The following is a 21,276-nucleotide window of genomic DNA, read 5'->3' on the forward strand; positions in this document are numbered from 1 at the left end:
TTGAACTTATGCTGCACCGTATTTATTTATTTTGAGTATTTGAAACGGGTTTTAACAGATGATCCGCTAATACCATTGTTCCGAATGTATGTGTAAATCCCCTACTTTTAGCATTTATAAGGAATGGGTTCGAGGTATTGGTGGCGAATAGGTATTTGCTGCCCCATTCATTCTTCAAATATGCGAAAGTGCCTGCTTTAAAACTCTCGTATAGCTCGCTATTATTTTAAACGGAGCACAAAACTAAAACATTTTGCATGACCTTTGAAAACAATCATTTCGCCTTTCCTAGCGCTTTAGCGTAAGGTGGCGTAATTAATCAAAGTGCACGCATAGCCAACCTCGTCTATGAAACAGAAGTGAGCGTGATGCATGAGTGCAGCCAAGAGACTTTCAGGACTGAAGTCGGTGGTTGTGTTGGGAATACATTTGGGTTTCATGGTACACGCTATGCATGACCCGGGAAAGGCCTTATGTGTATTAGGACTGTGGGCTCAGCACTATCTGTTGACTAATGTATCCACGAGCCTATGGAATCAATCAATGCAATCCACAAGACGCGCATCCTCTCACCGAGAGGGTTAGCTTAAATGTGGAGTCGCATTACACACCGGTGCTGATGGTAAAGCTATCGCCATCAGAGACATTTTGACCAGAAAACGAGAAAATCCAGCGGCACTAAAGTGTTGGTTGGTATGCAGCCCAATAAAACTGCCCTGACGTTAGGCAGACGAGCATGCACCATGCAAGAAGGCAATCGCCCGGGGTGATACAGAAATCTCCTTTCTGCTGAGTTGTCATCTCAGCTGCATCATTTACAAACTTGAGCATCAACACCTCCAAAGGCCATCTGCTTCAAAGGAAACTTGTTGCATCCACCTACTCGTCGTTTGCCTGTGTATTAGTGGTGTGAGGACCTTGAATTTTAACCAACGTCAGCGTTGAAAAGGAGCACTCAAAAAGATGTAAATCGTAATGGACGGTGACGGTCTAATCCACTCTTTAAACCACAACCAAATATCACCCCCACCTCACTCCAGAGATTGAAGCCACTTCAATATCCAGCTGCACAAAAGGGTACAAATAAAACGCGGATTCACCTTTTGAAAACATATTTCTCGTAGAAAAGTGTGAATAAGGAGACTTTTGTGACGAGTTTGTTTGGATGGTAAGAGAAATAAGTGGAGTAGGTGGAAGGGAGTAGAGACGGGTAGCGGAGCGGTGCAATAGGCAAAAAGACAGTTCTTATCAGTAAAAATCCGGCAGCAGAGGCAAGGCGAGTGAAACGGACGTCTCTCTATGCTCTCTACTTTCTTTCGTGGGAGAATGTTGTTGCTGCTGCTGGCGCTGGAGCAGGACAGTGAGCATGAGTGGGTGAGAGAGGAAACGTGGAAGTAACACGATTAATTGCAGTAGTATCTGCAAAATAGTGGCCACGGAAACCAATGACAGCATGTACAATCAACCGGGGCTGGGAGGGCGCAAAGTAGGCGGGGGAAGAGGTGAGGCCCGAGGCAACAAACCCCTTCCTCCTTTCCCGTCCCAGGGGAGGCGGCAGCAGTGGAAGTGAAGAGCGAAAATTCAAGTCAGGCTTATGACATGGGAGAGAATGCGACAGGGAGACAGTCAGGAAGGTAGAGGAGCAGGTAGAAGGGTAGATATCACTCAAAGCGATTTATCGGAATTGTTTTAAGTAGCCGAGCTGTTGGTCTCGTTGAGGGTACCCTCGCTGGATCCCGAGACTTCAGCATCAGCAGCGGATTGGGCGTCCTCAGGGGTCCCTCCTACACCTGTCTGAGTTGAAGGACGGGAGGCACCGGTGGGCCCCCTGGGGGCGCTACGCGCACCACTACAAAGAGAGAGGACAAATTTGATTTAATGAGCTAAATCACACTTTTGGCGCACTGACATTGAAAGGAGAAGCAAGCGGGCTATTGCACAAGCATACAAAATAATGACAAAAACGGTAAAAGTAACCGTTTAATCTGCCACCAGATTACGGAAATGCACAAAAGAATAGACGCAATTATGCCCTCAGGTAGCCAAAACAGTACATTGATGGGTGGACAACACTGTGACGAGTTACCGTCTATCCGTCACAAAATTGAGATGCCCTGAGAAAAAACCGAAGGAGTAATAAAATTGAGCAGTACCAATAAATCAGTAAACCAGTACTTTGACATCCTTGCACACACACACCCACACGCACGCAGAAAAAAAAGGGAAATAAGCAGGAGGAAAGCGCAGAGCTAGACAATAAAACGATAGAAACAACAACGGCAAAAACATTAACACGAATAATGCCGACATGAAAAATTACAAGATATCAAAGGATTCCTGGTCCGAGTCGCCATTGAGTGCGTCCATTGCTCGAGAAGAGAACCTGGGGGATCAATGTGGTCACATGATAGTGATCAGAGCGGGCATGCAGATAAAACAAAATCAGACACGCCAGAAATTTGCATATAACTAAATGCGAGGCAGAGGAGAATAATCCGTTTCTCTAATCATCATTGCTATATTTGGCTTCCTGCGCACACGCACAAGCACACACTTCACCTGTAGAATGGTAGTTGAGGGACGACATCGCAATGTCCATCCGCATACCACGTTTGGCTGTTGAGGCAAGGTACATTTATGTGGGGTGAAAGGTTCGTATTCGGAACAAAATATCACTTAACAGTATTCTTCATCGAAGGAGAGGGAGAGGTGAGGACGTGACCTTTTCAACTATGGATGCCCTACATGATTCACCTTGTAGAGAGGGCTTAAACCGTCGATTTTAGGAAAATGGAGATAGTTAGACGGTATTAGTATCTTCATCATTGTCCACGTACCGGTTAAGCTTTGCACGCAGCATTTGGAGCTCGCGTTCAACGTTCTCCTTCTGTTCAGTAGTCTCCTCGAGGTCTCGTTGGATGCGACGCTTCTGCGTTCTCAGATTGCTTGCTTCATCCTCCATTGCCTCCAGGTTCTGCTTGCTTCGCTTGCAGGCTGTCTGCGTCTTCTCCAGCTGGTCCTTCAATTGTGCCACGTAGGCTTTCTCCTCCTCCAGCTATGAAAACAAGAGAGAACATTCCTGCAATGTTGCCACTAATCACGTAGCCTCAAAACAAGATATTCGGTGCCTTTGCACGTAAGAGAGTTTCCAATTCAATTGAAGCCTTTAGTTTTATAGTTAATAAAGGGGGATTCAGCCATGGACATCTTACAACCTACACGTGGTAGTAAGTGAAAAGTACGTCCAATAAAACAGTGATCGTTGACACGCACATTGTTGCCATCGACGATCAAGATGGCAATGGTAATGTTTGCATGAAATTGTGGTGGTAGGTTTCACTCCGAAAGAAGACACAAAACCCGCGAACATCTATTTTTACAAAGGTTTCAAGCACAGTTAATGCAGTGATGAGGCATTTGAGCGGTGGCAACACTTTAGAGAGGCGTAAGTCCATTCGTCAGTAGCGATTCCGAACTTAGCGGCCAAGCTCCCAGCGCAAAACCCAGTAGCCACTTCAGCAAACAATCATATGTGAAATTCTTAATTCTGAATAACTGATACACAATCTGTCGTGGAGTTGAACAAGAGACAAATATTTCTGTGGAAGACTAACACAAACACTGCACAAGGGCTGAATGCTATACTGATTTGTGGAGGTGTCGCGACAACGAAAGCAAGACTTTGTGAATCACATCAGTACCGATGAAAACAGGATGCATAAACATAAGCAGAAATCCGAGCGAGCACTAATGCAGTGAAACCATAGGGATTTCCCAGAAGCCGGCTGTCGTCTTAGAATGGAATGGAATGGTTACGGCATAAATGGAGAAAGGACTTTGTATTAAAGTAGTTTCCAACCCTTGAAATCTGTTCTTTTTTCCAGTACATGTACACAAAATAGGATGAGTAGGTCTGTTGCGTACAGTCAGGCACGACTGGATAGTTACAAAATTCCCTATGTTAATCACCAAAGAAAATCCAAATCAACTTTGCTGCTTGCCCATATCATTTGATAGTTCATTCAAAGATAATGAAAGAGCAGGCTTTTCCTTCACTAGCCATATATGGCCACAACAACAATGACAGTACCAATGGAGAGGGCGTAGAAGCGGCTAGAGAAGGCGGACCAATCAGAGAAGAATGGTTTCCTTTCAGAGGTACCTGCTTTGTGGGTGACTAATGCCCTGCTAGGGCGGTGAGTCGAAAATCAACGCCTATAGAACTCGCGTACCTGCAGCGAGACCTCTTTGAGGCGCTTGTCCAAACGACGAGCTGTGCGATTGGCATTCTGTCGTTCCTTGTTCTCATTCTCCAACTGCTCGTCCATCGCAGCTAGACGCTCCTCCATCGTTGCGACCTGAAGCTTCAGTCGCTTGCCACTGTCACGCTCCTGTTCGGCGAGCTTTTCACGCAATTCCTTGATCTGCTTCTCAAAGGTGGCGCGTTGAGTTTCAATGCGCTGCGCATTGGTACGTTCCAAGCCCAAGTCGATCTGAGCCTGTTCAAGCAGACCGAGGGTGCGTTTGTAGCGATCCTCTGCCTCCTCACGAGCCGTCTGCGCCTCCTCCAATTCCTCGTCACGATGCATCATCGCCGATTCTAGACGCTTTTTCTCCTCCAGCAGGGTGTTTCTTGGGGCAGAGGTGGAAATACACGAAGCAGCTCAGTAACTCGCACGTAATAATCACAATTAAAAAAGATAGGATAAATGCCTTCTAATCACTCTAGATACATAAAACAGTCCCAAAGCATTCGACAAGTCCAAGTTCTCAAATATCACTTACAAATTTAGGGGTCAAAAACCGGTCGTGGCGGTGCTGCAACATAATATTATTAGAGCAGGGGTGAAATGAACGATATGACAGAGAGTTTTGGATAGACCCTTACAGAAGCAATTTAAACAGATATGTCTTAGTGACATTATGCAACAGGATAGCATATAAAACACATGCAATTTTACCCCCTTAAAAGCAAAGTGAAGCACGGTGGTCATCGGTATTGCATTACACAATGTGGATGCAATGAAGTAGTTCTAAGATTGGAAATTCACCAAGAACCTCTAACGCTTTTCACGGGGGACCATAGTAGCGCTACTCCCCGAATAAGTCACTCTTTCCAAAGCAGTAGTTAGAAGTTATGAAACCACGAGATACCAGGGGCACTATATACAGGTAGCACGAAACCATCGCTTTTAAACTAGTCTGCTTTACATCGCTTTCAAGGGAAACCCGGGAGCAGCAATATAACATACGAGAAAACTGGCAGAGTTCAATGAGTCCAGAAACGATAGACGCCCAACTTTTGGTTGTTGGTAAATTCACTACACACAAAAACGGTAGCAGGAAAAAACAAGACCGCAAGAGTACTTGTTCAAATTGGCAATTACCTCTACTTGTAAGTCTGTGAGAAAGAATCTTGCCTGCCATGACAATGAGGATGCAAATATGATGCACAGGAAAGTCAAATATGTTACGGCTAGTTCACCCTCCTTTCGCTGTTCAGTAAGACAATAGTCAGCATTCACCACACAGAACATCCCAAATCGTGGGAAGAATTCACCATATGGCGTTCCCTGTCAATCATAAAGAGATGAGGTAGGAGTCAGACGAAAGAAGGGAAAACAAAGGATTTTGGTTGTCATACCCACACACACACATATACATACACACCGGCCAATCGTCTAAGAGAAGCGAAACTATGATCGTGTGCCTGTACGATGGAGAATTGGTGTGTCTTAAATCGGCCATGGGAGTGCATCATCGCGACAGCGGGAGCATCATTATCATTAATGAGGTTTTTCACTCCGCGTTTTGGGCAGTTGTGCTAACACGTGCACACATAGACCCCCGTGTAGAGTAGACGACACCACATCATGGAGGATAACTTGATATAATTCAACGGTGTCCGATGTTGGATACGATCCACAGGGGCCATTTTCAAGTTTCGAAGCACGGCCAGATTGCTTTTGAACCAAAAATTTTTCTTTATTGTGTTCACTGTAACCACACGATTTGAGACGATAAATGTGGCAAACTTCCAGCACAGGGGTGATAGGCCCCAACCATTATGAAGAGTACCAAACTGTTAGTCGATCAACAGACCTAAGAATGTAATTTCTGAATGCTTCGCATTCATCTGGTACGAACACTGCAGTTTTTGATGCGCTTTTGCACTAGGATTTCCGCGCTGAAGAGAGACCACCTCCTTCCATAAGATGAAATTTGACTAGAGAGAAGGAACCATTATTCGAAAGATCCAAGGCGTTGGGTCAAATACAGTAGCATGAGGGGGGACAAAATAGTTCTTAATAAACTTAGAAGCTCACGTCTTATCAAAACAATTTTCGAAGCCTTCCAACAATAGGTTACTCGAAAATAAGTTAACTAATGAAGTAACCATATCAGAAACCTATAATTGATCAAATAGGACAGCCTCTGCCTGGTCAGCGAGAGACCTGAATACGCACCCTAAAGCGTCTGATCCTTCTGAAATTAACAGCGTGAAAGTCCCAGTGATACCACTTTAATAATTGGTACTTTTTCTTCAATTTTCATTTTCAAAGGAGATGAACCTATAACGCACAAAGTATATGCAAATACATACATCAGGTAATATCAAGTCGCTGTGCTGCATGATACAGGTTTCCAATTCGCAGTATAAAAACACTGGGAGTGAAGAAAGGAGAGACATTTATGAGAAGCTGATTGCAAAACAAACCGAATATCAAATAGGCATGACATCCTGATAAAGCTTGATTAAAGGCCTAATAGAAAGTAGAACTGCACACGCAAAAGAATGGTAAACATGCGCAATGAAGATTCAAGCTTATGAAATTATACCGTGCAAAAGGAAGCACAGAAAATAAATGATTAAAAATTAAAAGGATGTAAGCCCAAAACAAAGTAATACAGACCATTCCGGAAAGGAACTTACTTGGCAGTGAGGGCACTATTGGCCTCCTCAAGAGCCTCGTCTCTTTCCACTTTGGCGGTTCGGCAAACCCGTTCTGAAGTGGAAAGATCATCTATTGCCTGGGCCCGCTCGGCCTCCGCGGTGCGGATTCTCTTCTCCAGCTCCCGCATCGCCGCAATAGCGTCATCGCGCGCCTTCAACGAAGCGTCTAGATCACGTTTGAGTTCAATACTGACACCTTGAAGACGCTTCAACTGCTTCGTCGCCTCCTCGCGCTGTCGATCCGCCGCATCCCCGCGTTGATTAGCATCAACAAGATCACTCTCCATCTTTTTGCGCATGAGCAGGGCGGTAGCCCGCTGCTTCTTCTCATCCTCCAACTCCTCCTTCGCCTCACGCAACTGCTTCAACAACTGACGACGCTGTTCCTCAAAGCCCTCATTACGGCTTGTCACTTCACGCTCCAACTGCGTCTTCAGTGCATTGATTTGAAGCTGTAATGAATAAGGCGAAAAAAATTACCGGGGACCTCAATTACCACTCAGGGAAAAAACTAATTAAGAAGTTTACATCAGCGCGCTGTTTCTCCATGGCAAGTTGAGCCTGATCATCCTCTAGTTCTTCGAACTGCTGTTTTAATTCCTTCAGCTGGTTCTCTAATTGGAATTTGATCTGCTCCAGCTCGATTTTGCTCTTTCCAGCATCATCAGTGTGAGAAACGAGCTCTTCCAATTCGTGACTCAGATTGGCCCGCTGGCGTTCAGACTCCTCTAGACGTTCTTGAAGGTCCTCTAACTCGCGATCTCGTGTAAGGAGTTGAGTCTCACGCTCCCGCATCTCTTTGTCCACCTGGTCCTTCTCCTCCTGCAGCCTCCTCGAGTTCGCCATGGCGTCCGCCAACGAAGCCTCCAGTTTTTTCAATCGACGATCACTGTTCACCTGATCAGACCGTTGTGCCGCTAGTGCGTGATTTGCGTCTTCCAGCTGCAATGGAACCGATATATATATATATACAAAACACAATTATGTAAGATTAGTTAAACTTACCTCTCCCTGCAGCTTGCGACGTGACTTCTCCAGCTTTTCAACCTGTGCCGTAAGCTCCTCATTGCGATTGGCCAGCTCATCCTTATCACGTTGAAGTTTCTTGCGAATGTCCTCCAGTCCCTCCAACTGTTTGGCATCCTCAGAAACCTTGGCTTTAACATCGTCCATCTTAAATAAGATCGATAACACGCATCGAGAGAAAGGGCATAGAGAGAGAGCAGAGGATAGGCAAGCAAACGAACCTGTTGCTGAAGCATCTGGACATGCTTCTCAAGGGCCTGTTTGTTCTGTTCCTCCTCATCCAGAGCGTCTTTCGCGACCTCACGTTCCGATTCGGCCTGTCTAAGACGCGTCTGCAAAGCTAATTTGGCGCGTGTCTCGTCCTCCAAACTCTGTTTCAACTCGGCGATGGTAGCAACGTTGTTCGCATCCAAATGACTCAACTTAGTCAATTCTGCTTCCGAGGTCTCTAAAGCCTTGTTTGCCGCCTCCAGCTCAGCCTGTGCCTTGCTAAACCTCTCCTCAATGTCTGCCCGCTGACGTTCCGACTCCTCAAGTTTCATGAACTTGTCGTTCAACTTCTGCTCAATTGCACGACGCTTCTTCTCCGACTCTGCTCTGCAAAAACAAAATAAAATATTGGTGATTTTGGAGCTCAGGAATCATACCCGATTGTTCTGAATAATGCGACTGCTTACTTGGCAGCCAGAGCAGTGTTGAGTTGGTTGGTGAGGTCAGCATTACCGGCCTCGAGTTGGGATTTGGATGACTCCATGGCCACCTTAACACGCTTCATGGCTTCCAATTGTTCCGTAAGCTGTTCAACTTTGACATTGTACTTCTTGCGCAATTCAGCCACAGCAGCTTCGTGAGCACTAGAAAGGAGGAACGCGGGAGGTGTCGAGTGTAAAAGAAAAAAAGTGACGCCTAGGGGGTAAGACGCGGCTTACGCAGCATCGCTTTCAATTTGCTTGCGCGCGTTGGAAAGTTCTGCCTCATGTTTACGCAGAGCTTCAGCCTGAGCCTCAGAATTGGTTCCAGAGTCGATAAGTTCGAGGCGAAGAGCTTCCAACTCCTCCTTAAGGTCGCGCTTTCGGTTCTCCGCTCGGTCACGTGCCGCCTTCTCTGCTTCCAGATCGTCTCTCAACTCCTGCACCGAGGATTCTACCTCACGAAGCTAGAACGGACGAATTCCTCATTGACTCATTCTTGGAATAATAACTTACCTTACTAGCCAGCTATCAGCATCGAAATGCCAGGAGATAAGAGATGCGAACTTTGCGCCAAAACGAACTTCGAGTTAAAGGGGCAAAGCTGTTGACAGCGTTTACATTTTGGCAAACATATGTGGATTATCATCCCTCCAGATTATGCACGTTTTCATAATGAAATTCCAAAATTGTAAAAAGAAACCCGTTCTACAGCGTACGAACCTAAATTCTCTTCCTACCTCTCAAAAACTTAGATAAGAGATTTTGGATACATTCTGCCACTTAATGAAGTCAGTAATACGTAGAGATGGCGATTTTTATTCTAAATCATAATTTTAAGGAATCTCATTATAAGTACGCGTTTCAAACAGGAACCAGCTCGCAAGAAAAGCAAATAAAACACGAAGCTATGGAGCACAAGAATGTTAAATGTGTATTGTTAGAGGTGGTTACATAAATATCTCAAAAACGTTTGGACCAAATGTTATGCTAAGCCGTGATTTATAAGAAACTATACTATAGGTACACGTTTCAAGTTAGAACTGGATCACAAATTAACAAATTGTAGGAAGCAAAAAGCTTCGCCAATAGCAACACAAATTGCAAAATAGATAGTGGAACTCGGCTGTGAAATCTATACTGAAAAAATCCATTCAAAAGTGAGTGTTACATGTAATGTAGTGACATGGAGGGCGGACACAGCAATGAGAGCAGAATGCCAAAAAAATCTGCAATTTTGGTAGTTCGTACCACCAACAAAAGCAAAGTGACGGCCTACACAGCAAATGGACTTACCTGTTTCATTGTTACCGTCTTCGCCATAACCTCATCATCCAGCTTTTGTTGAGTCTCAGAGAGTTTAGCCTCAAGATTAGCCACCTGCTGCTTAAGCTCGTCAATGAGACGCGAGTGATCGGCAGCCTGTTCAGCCTTTTCGGAGATCTCCGTCTCCAGACGTCGCTTGGCGCGCTCTAGATCCTGCCGCGACGCCTGCTCCTTAAAGAGCTTCTCCTCCAACTCTGAGATGCTCGACTCGTACTTGGACTTCAGCTTCAACAGCTGTTTGGAGCGTTCCTCCTCATCGGTCAAGTGGGTTGAGAGATCATTCAGACGCGACTCAATTGACCTCTTCTCCTTCTCCAACTTCGTGTACCTATCCTCCAACGCCGCATGCTCCTCATTGAGACCCTTCAAGGTCTGCTCCAGTGAACCCTTCTCCAATTGAAGCTTCTGGCGATGTTGCTCTTCGACTTCTAGTTGGTCAGAAATGTCACCAACCTGTTCGAATTTAAAAAACGTGTAGTACTAAAATTTACTCCAAATAAAACTAGTTGTCGATTAAACGAAAAATGAATGGATTGAACACCGACCTGATCAGAGAGGGTCTTCTTTTGGGTCTCAAGTTCACCAATCAAGGCCTTGAATTCGCTCTCGCGATTCTCAAGATCGGTGATTTCCTCCAAGGCGGCCTGGTAATCGGCTCGCAGCTTCCTCTCGCGCTAGAAAAATGGGAAAGAGATCAGTTGGATAACTGCTGCCATCACACAGTGGAGTTGCGGTAGCCCTGCCTAGTGGAATACAACCACGCCATTTGCAGTACTTGGTGATCAAGGCTTAGAAAAGTCGTTATGTAAATAAATACCGATGTCTTAAAATCCTTGAAGCGAAAAAAGAATAATAACGCCCCTTTGGAACTACATTGTATCGAAAAGAGAAAAGAAGTAAAGTGTAAACAATAAAGAACTCGAAAATGCCTGAGAATTCTATCAATCCTATCATAGCAATAGCAGATAAAATTCAGCAACCGATTAATGTCAGTAATAAGATTGCCCTTGCTTAAACACAATTCCATAACGAAAATATAAATAAACGCTAATATATGGCATCCAAGTGATAATGGAAATAATCTTAATAAGCAAAAGTCCTTTTGCTTCAACCCAATTTTGTGAAGCGTAACCAACCAGGTCGATCTCATGTGAGCACATACGTACCTTGGCGGCAAGGTGAAGGAGTCATCAATCTCACAAGAAGACTTTTGGGTCATGAAGCAGCTGTCCAAGTACACTTTCAAGGCAAGCGGTCAGGTTAAAACGCCACACAAAAAAGGAAGAATAGATAAGGAAGACTAACCTCGTCCAGTGAGGCGAATGACTCATGCTCGATTTGCAACTCTGACTCGAGTGAAACAAGTCTGTTATGTGCCTCCTCGTAGGCTGTGCGAGTCTCGGTGAGAGATGCGGAGGTCTTTGCAAGAGCTTCTTGGACCTGAAATTATAACAAGCATGAACTTGAATAAACGTTCCGTAAAGCAAAGAATACAACTATCTTCTCCCAAAAAAACAAAACCCGTACATGTACGAAATAGAGCAATCAGGAAGAAATAAGGACCACAACATCCTAATCAAATGAACACTTTCAGCACAGTAGAAGGAATTAGGGAGGAAATGGCAGATAGGCATTAAAATCATAATTTGTGAGACAAGTGGTTCTAACCCAAAGGTGGATAAGAAATTTAAAGTATACAAACAAAACAGTTGAAGGCGGTTCGTTGCGCATCACAATGACGGTGTAAATCAAGTGCAAATTCGCAGCTATCCGAAAACCTAACCGGAATGAAATTGGATTACATGTACGCCAAATCACTCTGCTCAAAATCAATTACTCTTCCAGAAAGAAAACACGGAGATACGCCAGTGATGAGGAGTTTCAGTGAATCAATGGCACAACAAAGTTCCAAGATGCTAACGAGCCTACCAGAGCACTCAAATAGGTGAAAGCGCGTGTTCGTGCATTGGCCCAACGGGAAAACGTTTTAAAGACAAAGTAGAATTAACATGTGTCAAAAAAATTGCACTTCTTAAAATCAAGGGGTTACGATAAAGGTAATCAATAGCAGGGAAAAGGTGACGTAAGGAGATACAATACTATTTGTGCATACTTAAAGCTCACAACTACTTTCACATGAAGGTATGCTTAAATAGCAGGGAGCGAGCAAGTACCGAAACGACACCGAAAGGTAGAGTACAAATCTCGCAAACTAGACACAAATTTGTTTGGTGATGAGGAGGTGAAGTTCACAAATGCGCATTTTGAAATTAACGCCTTTGCCAACAAGTGTGTAGTAGGACAGTGCATACAGTTCTTTGAATTGAATATTGCACAAATAACAGAACGAGGTCCGAAGGGAAATGATTGTCATTATGAAAGCCCTGGTGCAAACCAAGAACTCTAGGTTGAAATGCCGTAAGAAGCAAACTCTAACACAGTCAGAGAAAAACCACTTAAACTTAAGCTGACTCGACAGCAACAAATGCGGATGCAACTAGAACTCCCATTCCAAAAACCGACTAACCATTCGAAGTTCCGCCTCCTTAGCCGCAACAATCTCCTCCTGCCTTGTGACGCTGAGCAGAGGTCGAACTTTGGTGAAGAGACGCCACCACGGCCAGTTACGAAGCTTCAAGTAGGCCACGCAGTTGCGCTGGATTATGCGAATCGCCTGGATATCCTGAACACGCTGCTGAACTGCCCTGCAAAAACAAGAAACATCACGCTAAAAATCAGATCATATTTCAAGAGGTTGGTCTAATAGAAATGGCTTTCTTGTAGAAATACATGTTGTATGGGTTCGACAATGGTAGAGTTCGCAATTGGGCTTACTTCTTGGCAAGATAGCAACGACAGTGGGCCTGGAAGTTGATCATGATCGCCGTCAAACGGAGATCGCGATCCTCTTCAAGTTGGGCGAGAACACCCGCCTTGAAAAAGATTTTGCTTTGTCCAATGCGGTATAACTCGGGACTGAGTTCCAGACGTTGCACCATCAATTCAGCAGCCTTGCAGCCGTCCATATAACCCTACAGAGCAGAACAAGGATAGTCCGACACCTTATACTGTGTTGAGCAATTTTTTGCTGGTGTTTTAGGCAAATTTGGTACTATTTGTCAATTCAGAATGATAATCGAGTAATTTCTTCAATTTTAAATTTTCAAGCTTCCCTAGCGCAGTTACTACTGCCTCGTGTCAGGAGCAGTGTACCATACTTCATAAAAGCTTTTCCAGTCTTCGAAAATAGAGTCTAGATTCAATTGCGCACATGAGAGACTTAGAGCCCATGAATAACGTGAAATATTTAATTGGCGCTTTTGAGACACAGATTAAGCTAACGGAAACCAAGTGAATATCCCACAAAAAGGCAACTTTACTGAAATAATAGACAATTAAATTAACATGGTCGCAGCGACTACCCAGTGAAAAGAAGAATGAATGCATGAAAAGCTAGTGGACGTGACATCTATGGAGGGAGCCGAAAAAAACAACCCGAAATTGTCACGGCTGCGTATAGCAGTACCATCTTGTTATACCTTGGAAATGATGTCCGGTGTGAGGATTTCGTAGCGTTGACGAAATTCTTGGAATGGTACTCTAGAGGGGAAGCCCTGTCGGCAGATACGAATACCCTCGAGAACGCCATTACATTTGAGCTGATCCAGAACCAATGGTACATCGATGCGACCCGCCTTCTTCTCGTGGTTTGGAATGATGCAGCGAACAAAGTTGGGGTTGGTATTCTGCAGCACTGACATTAGGCGAATGAGAGACTCCTTGTAGAGTTGGCTCACTGTTCGCAGCATGCCCTTGCGGACGGTGCGGGCTGGACCGAAGGTGGTCTCGTTGCCCGCCGTGGCCGACATGCTGACGATCTCGGCATCTTTCCAAATGGCCTGTCAACCACACCAATAGGGAATAACTTAGAGGCGTAAGATCAGCATTCGAGGTACATTCGGAGTTGTATATAAGAGTAGTGAGAGGTAGCACGAAATTGACCAAAACACAGGGCTAGATTGGCAACGATGAAGGCGCGAGGGAGGCCCACGGACGAACGTACCGACTTCCCACAACGCAATAAACGCAAGGGTAGCAGCAGTAGTGGAGGTGATGACTAATGCGAATTAACCACCTCCACCGCCTGCAGTGGGTGAGGGCATTTTACACTGCCAGGCGGAGCAGTTCTGTCCACTAGTAACTAACTAAAAAGTCAGAGTCGGGTGTCGAAGCGCCCCAGTTCCGTCAGGTAAGCAAAACTAGATGCGCCGAAGGAACAGCATTCTTGGCGTGGATTATCATAAATATACACGTAGGATGGCATCTAGTGCAGTGTGACCAGTAAACTATCGGGCAGATGTGGAATGGGCACTGAGGAATGGTAGCGGAGTTAAACGATATCAAGCGGTAATGCGTTCGTAAATCAAAACCCAGTGGCTATTCAGTCAATCACTAAATCGGTTTCGCAGATGCACAAAGAAAAAAAAACAATGCTAGGGGAAATCGGATCAGGCTGAGAGCACACTGTAGAAAACTTCACATTTATTTGTTGCGGTGAATTGTGAAATGAGGCCGACACCACAGGAGCTTTGTTCACGGTATGGTAATTTCTGTTTTTGCCTTTAATCTACATAGATAAGTCAGTCATGCAAATTTGCTGTGCATGCTTGAGCAAGTGTGCACGGGTGCGCGCATGCATGCATGTCAACGCGCACACACATTGTGAGAAGTAAAAGACGGGGCTAGCAATGTATGTATGCAAAATAGACGCGTGATCGCGAGTGCATTCATGTGCACGCAAAAGACTTTTAAAATCCCGCTAGCAGATATCTCCTCTTAGGTCCCAGTGAGTACATGTGGCGTGACAACACCTACAGCGACTAAGCACGTTGCGCTTGCTATCCACAAACATTGGTTGGAATTGATATTGGACGTCTGTGGCGCTGTTGAAGTGGTGCAGTATGCGGACTCGTTCGAGGCATATACGTCCGATTGTAATATGGAGAAGAGCTTAAAATGAAATTACATGAAGGTAGTAGCCAGCTAAACACTAACTAATTAGTCAACACATCAAAGCTGATCAGTGTCAAGGTTTTGTAAAGGAGTGGGTGCAGCAAGGTCGATGATTCAGGTACAACCATCTAGCAGTTCTGATGTGCAGATCATTAAGAGCAATTGAATCACTTTATCAGGCAGCACTCCCCAGGGGTAATCGCAAGACTGTCAAACGGAATGCGCCCAACGCAGCCAAGATCCAACTTCTCCGAAGCGATGCCTCAGAGGGTGCAAAACGATGATCACACAGAATACCACTAAACCATACCAGTAGAAAGCTTTAGAGGACTACAAGGCAGCCAATTACGACCAATCAACAAGGTAATGCACAAGAAACAAACTGCAATACTACGCCAAAATGGGATTTTCTAGTAGGCGTAAAATATCAAACAGCAGAAATTGCAAAGGTTCTTTTTTGAAGATTTAAAAAGCTCGGAAGTAGCTTATCAACAACAACCCCGCCTAACAAACGCACATCCCATACAAAGGAACCGTACACAAATGCGGGCAAGTGCGATCTTTTGCAAGCTGGCATGTGCATGTGTGCGTGCGTGCGTAGGTATGTGCCAGACAAATGCCTTCCAAAAGCAAACGAGCCAGCTGGTCGGCTAATCAGCCCAGCCATAATGACTCATGCTGTCACACTTGAAGTCAGGCGAACATATGGGGGCGAGCAGTACATGAAAGAAAACATGGAAACACCTTCTAAGGTGAATTTGAACAAACCCACAGGAAAAATGGCACAGTACCTGAACGAGGGGTTCGTTGGAGGATTGAAGAAGGGCGACGACATTATCGTTGAGAGGGTCCATATTTTTGGTCAGCCACTGAGCAGCCTGGTAGTCTACACGACCAGCGTAGTGGCAGACACCGAAATCCGATGTGGAGCGGAACTCTGGTTTAAAGAGCTTTGCATTGCCCTCCTGCTGCTTAAACAGCTTCTCTACAAACGACTTGTCTGTGGCCTTGGGGAAGAAGCACTCCTCGTCGAGAAGGGCCAAGATACCCACGGGCTTCATGAGGAAGGCAAAAAGGGTTGAAATTACAGCTCCAATACTAATTTTATTATTTCCACCGATTAACAGAAATGATATCATGTGTGCGGGTGTGAAGCTCACCTTTTCAATTAAGTCGATGGTGGGTTGAAGATCCAGGCCGAAATCGATAAAGTCCCAAGGTATGCCCTCGCGACTGTACTCCTCTTGTTCGAGAACGAACATGGTGTGGTTGAAGAGTTGTTGTAATTTCTCGTTGGTGTAGTTTATGCAGAGTTGCTCGAAGGAGTTGACCTGAAAGAAGGAGGAAGAAGGTTGACTGATTTTACAGCCACATGGAAGTTCAGTATCAACGACACAGGGCACATAAAGTGGAAGGCAGGAAATAAAAAACGAGCACATATAACACAGGGAGGATGCTTGCCAAGCAAGGGAGGAAATAATAGATTTCAGCGAACATTTGCAGGGAGCAAGCAACTTACACGAATGGCCGACTTAGCTGTGGTCTGAAAGTGACGCAGTGAGGGTTACAAAGCTGGGAATGCTACAGCGAGCAGTTATCGACACGAAAGCAGGATAGAGATCACCAATACTTTGGAATCGACTCAAGTGAAAAAGTTTACACTTCGAAAGACGAAATTCTCGTACAGATTGCTATTATTGGACTTTGAATCTAGAGCAAATTCCTGTGAAACAACAAACAAAGCCTTGCAAGATAAATATCTCAAGACAGTACGCCATAGCGGAGTACTTTTGCCTGCAGGCAAGGATCAGATTTTAAAGGCGTCTTTTGAAGCTTTAGACCAGCATTACCACACCTGGAAAATCTCGAAACCCGCAATATCCAGAATGCCGATAAAGGAGACACCCTGACGTTTAGCCCGATCTAGGGATTTGTTGATGCGAGTGACTAGCCACCGGAACAGGCGTTCGTAGATGGCCTTCGAGATGGCTTCTACAGCGAACTCAACTTGTTCCTTCGTCTGAGCCTTTGACACTGTCTCCCGACCGATCTTCAACTTCGGCTTGAGGAAGGCTTTCGTCAGTTCTTGCAACGGCACTCCCAGCAGATGGGCCACCTTCTCGGCAACTGAAGAGGGCAAAATGGTAGTTGCACTTGCTATCACATCCATTTAGCATTAATCTAAGAAAGGAACTAGATGGAATGCAGCATCAAAATGGGTGGAACATTTTAATACAGTAAGCATGCTCTATCTGATAAGATGAGGTATCGGCAGTGACGCAGCTGCACAACCCCTCACTAGTACGGGGGTGGGGAAACACATACCAGCCTGATTTGGAAGGGTTGCTTGGTCGGTGTTTCGCTCTTGCTTAAACTCCAAGTTGCCCAAATGCAGAACAGCGGAGAGGATTTTGAAGATGGCTACAATGAAAGGAAAGAAGCCACACGATGGGGCTTTCGAAAATCGGTACACTATACACTAAGGCTAGAAAAAGATCCAGTCTCAGTAACTACAACATGGAGAAAGTAATCTTCTTGTAAGAAACAAATTCACAGGAATGTGCTTTCCATTCAGGGCGAGTAGAAGAGGTCGAACCTTGCTGATCCTCTTCAGTGATACCCATGACAGACATAGCCTCGGTGGTCTCCTGAAAGGCCTGTTTTTCGTCCAAACCGGGCACCTCGATCATGCCATGGGAGAGGTAGGAGTGGCTAGAGGCATCGGTGAGCAGGAGCTTCTCCTTCAGCTTCGGGCTAGCTGAGGCGATGAGCTGATAAAAGATGTGGAAAGTTCTCTCCTCCGGCGCTTGCCGAATCACACGCGCCTTTTCCAGCAGATCTGGTTTTATGCAAGTGAAGGAAGTTTGGTAGCGAATAAGAAGGGAAGGAAAGAGAAGGATTAAAAAACTAGCGTACACAAGGACGTACGCGACAAGAAATGATGCCATTTAGGCTGAAAGGATACAGGTTTCAATATTTGCTCCAGCAATGAAACCAGATGTGTCGAAATTTATGCGGATGAATTTGCCCTGAAATGGGTAACCGGAATTTTTAAACTTCTCCTTGGAGAACTAGAACTGCTCCGTCAGTAGATTCAAAAGTACGGCTAAAGAAAACCAGTTAGTAGTCAGAATAACACAGTGCATGGATCTGGGGGACTACATCGAACGCAAGACCCAGGTTGGTCTGCTAACAATTAGCATAGTAGATACCACTAAAGTATTCGGAATTTACTACAAATATCTGTCAGTGAAAATACCAATTTGGTGGTTAAATGGCCTGAAAAAAAGTATTGCAAGTCTACAGGAGTAAGAAACTAATCTAGAAAATAGCTATAAAATATTTTACAAGAATGGAACAGTGATAAAAAGTGCTAATCAATAAGAAGTAGCGAACGCTTTACTCACAAAACGGGAAGAGTTATCATTTTTGATTGTTTTTGCATTACCAAAGGCCTCAAGTATAGGATTTGCTTTCAGTAATTGTGCTTCCAACTCACCCTATAAGAGAAAAGCGGGAGATACATGATAAAGTACAAGGAAGATCTTCAAATGCAACTCAAGCCAACCGTGGGTGATCAACTGATCTTAATACCGTAACGACATTGACAAAAACACTAACACAAAGGGTGCAAATCACACAGTAAATGAATGAGAACTAGTAAGGATCTATAAGAAACCACATCTATCGACAACCTTTTGACGACTTTCACCATTGGCAAACTGTAAACCAAAGTTAATCAGCAAGAGTAAGTGCTATTATCAGGGAAAAAGTGTGCTACAGCGAAATACTTGAAATCAGAACCTGATCTCCAGTGGCCTGTAAATCCAGAAGCAGTTATGTATGCGAAGCAAATGGACCGAAAAAAACCTGTGGTAAAGCGGGCGAAGTGCAGCAAATTTGTGGTGTTTACAAGAATGCAATGAAGAAGTGAGGCATTTAAACTTACGATATTGACATCTTGTGACTAAAACCAAATTTTTATCAAGAGATAAGACAGTCAGATGGCAACTAATCGGTGGACATGAGATAAACTCTGGCTCTTTTACATATCCCATTTGCGAAATAACTCACATGGAGCTTTGATAGCACATTACCGGGAGTAGTCTTTTGATTCTTCGTTGACGTTGCCACAGATGCCAAATATTGAATGACTTTCTTAGTATTTTCCGTTTTTCCAGCTCCCGACTCACCACTAAAAGCATGTGAGAAGGGTTCTCATCTTACGTGCAAAGAATGGATTGATCTTCACGATCCTGAAGCATGTTCCGGTAAGCAGTGTCGGCAATAGCGAAAATATGAGGTGGTCTTTCATGACGTTTCTTGCCTTTGTACCATTCCACAATTTCCTCACGATAAATAGGGAGACGTTTATAAGGGTTGACAACGACACAGAAGAGACCAGAATAGGTCTAGTAAAAATTACGATAAAAAACTAATTTACGTAGATAAGTCCCGAGTAGTATCGCGACTTGAGGTTATGCAAAACCGAAGCCTCATTGAGGTAAGTCAAATTTGCCATGTCCTCAACCTTGTCAAACTTTGGTGGGTTCATTTTTTGAATAACATCCTTAGGAACAGTGATTTTCTTGCCAGATTCCTGCAAATGGACAACACAATCATCTTTGTCCTCGCTGATAATTGACGCTGCAACAAATCCGACAGACTCCTGAGGAACCCAAACAAGCTTCTTCGAGGCCCAATCTGACTGAGCCGCAGCATCATCCAATGGACCCTGAGCAACACAAAGGTGCTCTAAACTAGAGGGATCAATAGTTAGGTCGCCCGAAGACATGACAAAGCACCAGAGCGTCAATACGACCTCCTTTTCAACTTAAATTCTCGACAAAATCCATTCCAGATTAAAACAAAAAAGTAAAAATATTCTTCAAATTTTAGGTAAAATATTGTAAACAAAAATATTTTTTAAAAAGAATAACTACTGTTGGTGTTAAAGCTCCTTTTATTAAAATATATCCTTCATCTTTGGCCAAAAAAACGTTTGCAACTAAAAAGTGGCGAATTTCCAACTTGTATGGTTTGGAAACAGGAGTTGTTTTTTATTTTTCTTGCAAAAACAACTTAAGTGATCTAATTATTAACTTTACGTGCAAGGACTACAAAAAGTGCCAACATTTTTATTCCAATTCTTTGCCTTCATTAATTAATGAAGATACACCTATCTATTTTTATTGCACCAGACTGCAACTCTCTCTATAGCCTTTTATTACAGACAGGGTAATGCATAATTCACCGGCAGAAAATTTTTACATGAGTAGCAGTTATGAAGTCGAGACTCCTCGGTCTCCTCTACCCTGTTCTTAGTGTTCCCTGAACAGCCCAGTTGATTCGGTTCTGACACTTTTTTAAGAAAGAAAGGAGGGGAGGAAAAGCACAACTTTTAAGGTGGGGAAGAACCGCAATTGCAACTAGGCACGGAAGGCGACGACCCTCTCACCAGATTCCAATTTCCAGGTTGCCTCCTCCCTGAAAGGTACATTAAAACAGCATGGGTATTGCAGTGGAGCTTGGAGCTACTGAGATGCATCTGAGACCAGCTCAACCGACGGAAGCACAATGACGGAAATGCAAACTGACCAATTTTTGGAACTGAGAGCTAAACGATCAACTTATTGGATTGCCTTTCTCACCTTTTGAGTATCATCGTCGGCAATCCCTTTGGTCATCCTCCTGCCTCAGCCATTGCAATGCAATAGATGCTGTAAGGAAGTACACACTAGCAAACTACGCCACCGTCCCTGACCTCTCTTAGCACTCTGTTGGAGCTAGAGTTTTCTGCTGCGTATAGCGTGTAATTGGGGGTCAGGCGAATATTCTGACTGCAACGCGTGTTTATTTTTAGTTTTAAAAACACCGGACAGAATTTTTAATATTTTAGTGGAAAAATGGTTTCGATTTTAATCATCCTTGTCACTTTGAAGCAGCTTAGCCATATCCATTTGGGCTCTAACTAGCTAGGTAATGAAGGGGATTAGGCATCGCCCATTCACATCTTTAATGCCTTTTTACAAGTATAGTAGACAGCCCTCTAATGAGCTCTTTTAGGTTTATAGCTAGTGTCGCTATTTTCTGCAAAATACAGGACTGGGGTTGTTACCAAAGGTAGACGTTTATTTTCAGCTATTCAGCCGCTAGTCGTCACCGACTCTGCCATTCACAGCAAATACACCTCTTCCGTCATGAAAAAATTTATTACTTAGCAGTAACGAGGATAGATATGCTTTAAGAGGAGGCCTGCTTTCGGCT

At 44.3% G+C, this 21,276-nt stretch overlaps 1 protein-coding gene across 1 annotated transcript; it reads right to left on the minus strand. All coding sequences in view use genetic code 11, as the record gives it.

The window, feature by feature from the left end:
- Positions 1-1,689: 1,689 nt before the first annotated feature.
- Positions 1,690-19,804, minus strand: EGR_01108 (Myosin-11; the record flags this gene model as incomplete). The annotated part of the gene is made up of 26 exons (XM_024490357.1): positions 1,690-1,849; positions 2,321-2,383; positions 2,838-3,055; positions 4,233-4,632; positions 6,935-7,407; positions 7,484-7,897; positions 7,961-8,128; positions 8,203-8,578; positions 8,659-8,835; positions 8,911-9,137; positions 9,967-10,449; positions 10,542-10,670; positions 11,302-11,436; positions 12,524-12,701; positions 12,832-13,028; positions 13,536-13,895; positions 15,801-16,064; positions 16,170-16,340; positions 16,865-17,136; positions 17,335-17,430; positions 17,606-17,848; positions 17,975-18,038; positions 18,417-18,509; positions 19,084-19,204; positions 19,237-19,421; positions 19,454-19,804. The coding sequence occupies 26 exons, from the start codon at positions 19,802-19,804 to the stop codon at positions 1,690-1,692; spliced, it is 6,018 nt and encodes a 2,005-aa protein (XP_024355176.1).
- Positions 19,805-21,276: the final 1,472 nt, after the last annotated feature.

This window comes from Echinococcus granulosus, assembly GCF_000524195.1.
Source record: "Echinococcus granulosus chromosome Unknown EG_S00004, whole genome shotgun sequence".
Classification (NCBI taxonomy): domain Eukaryota; kingdom Metazoa; phylum Platyhelminthes; class Cestoda; order Cyclophyllidea; family Taeniidae; genus Echinococcus; species Echinococcus granulosus.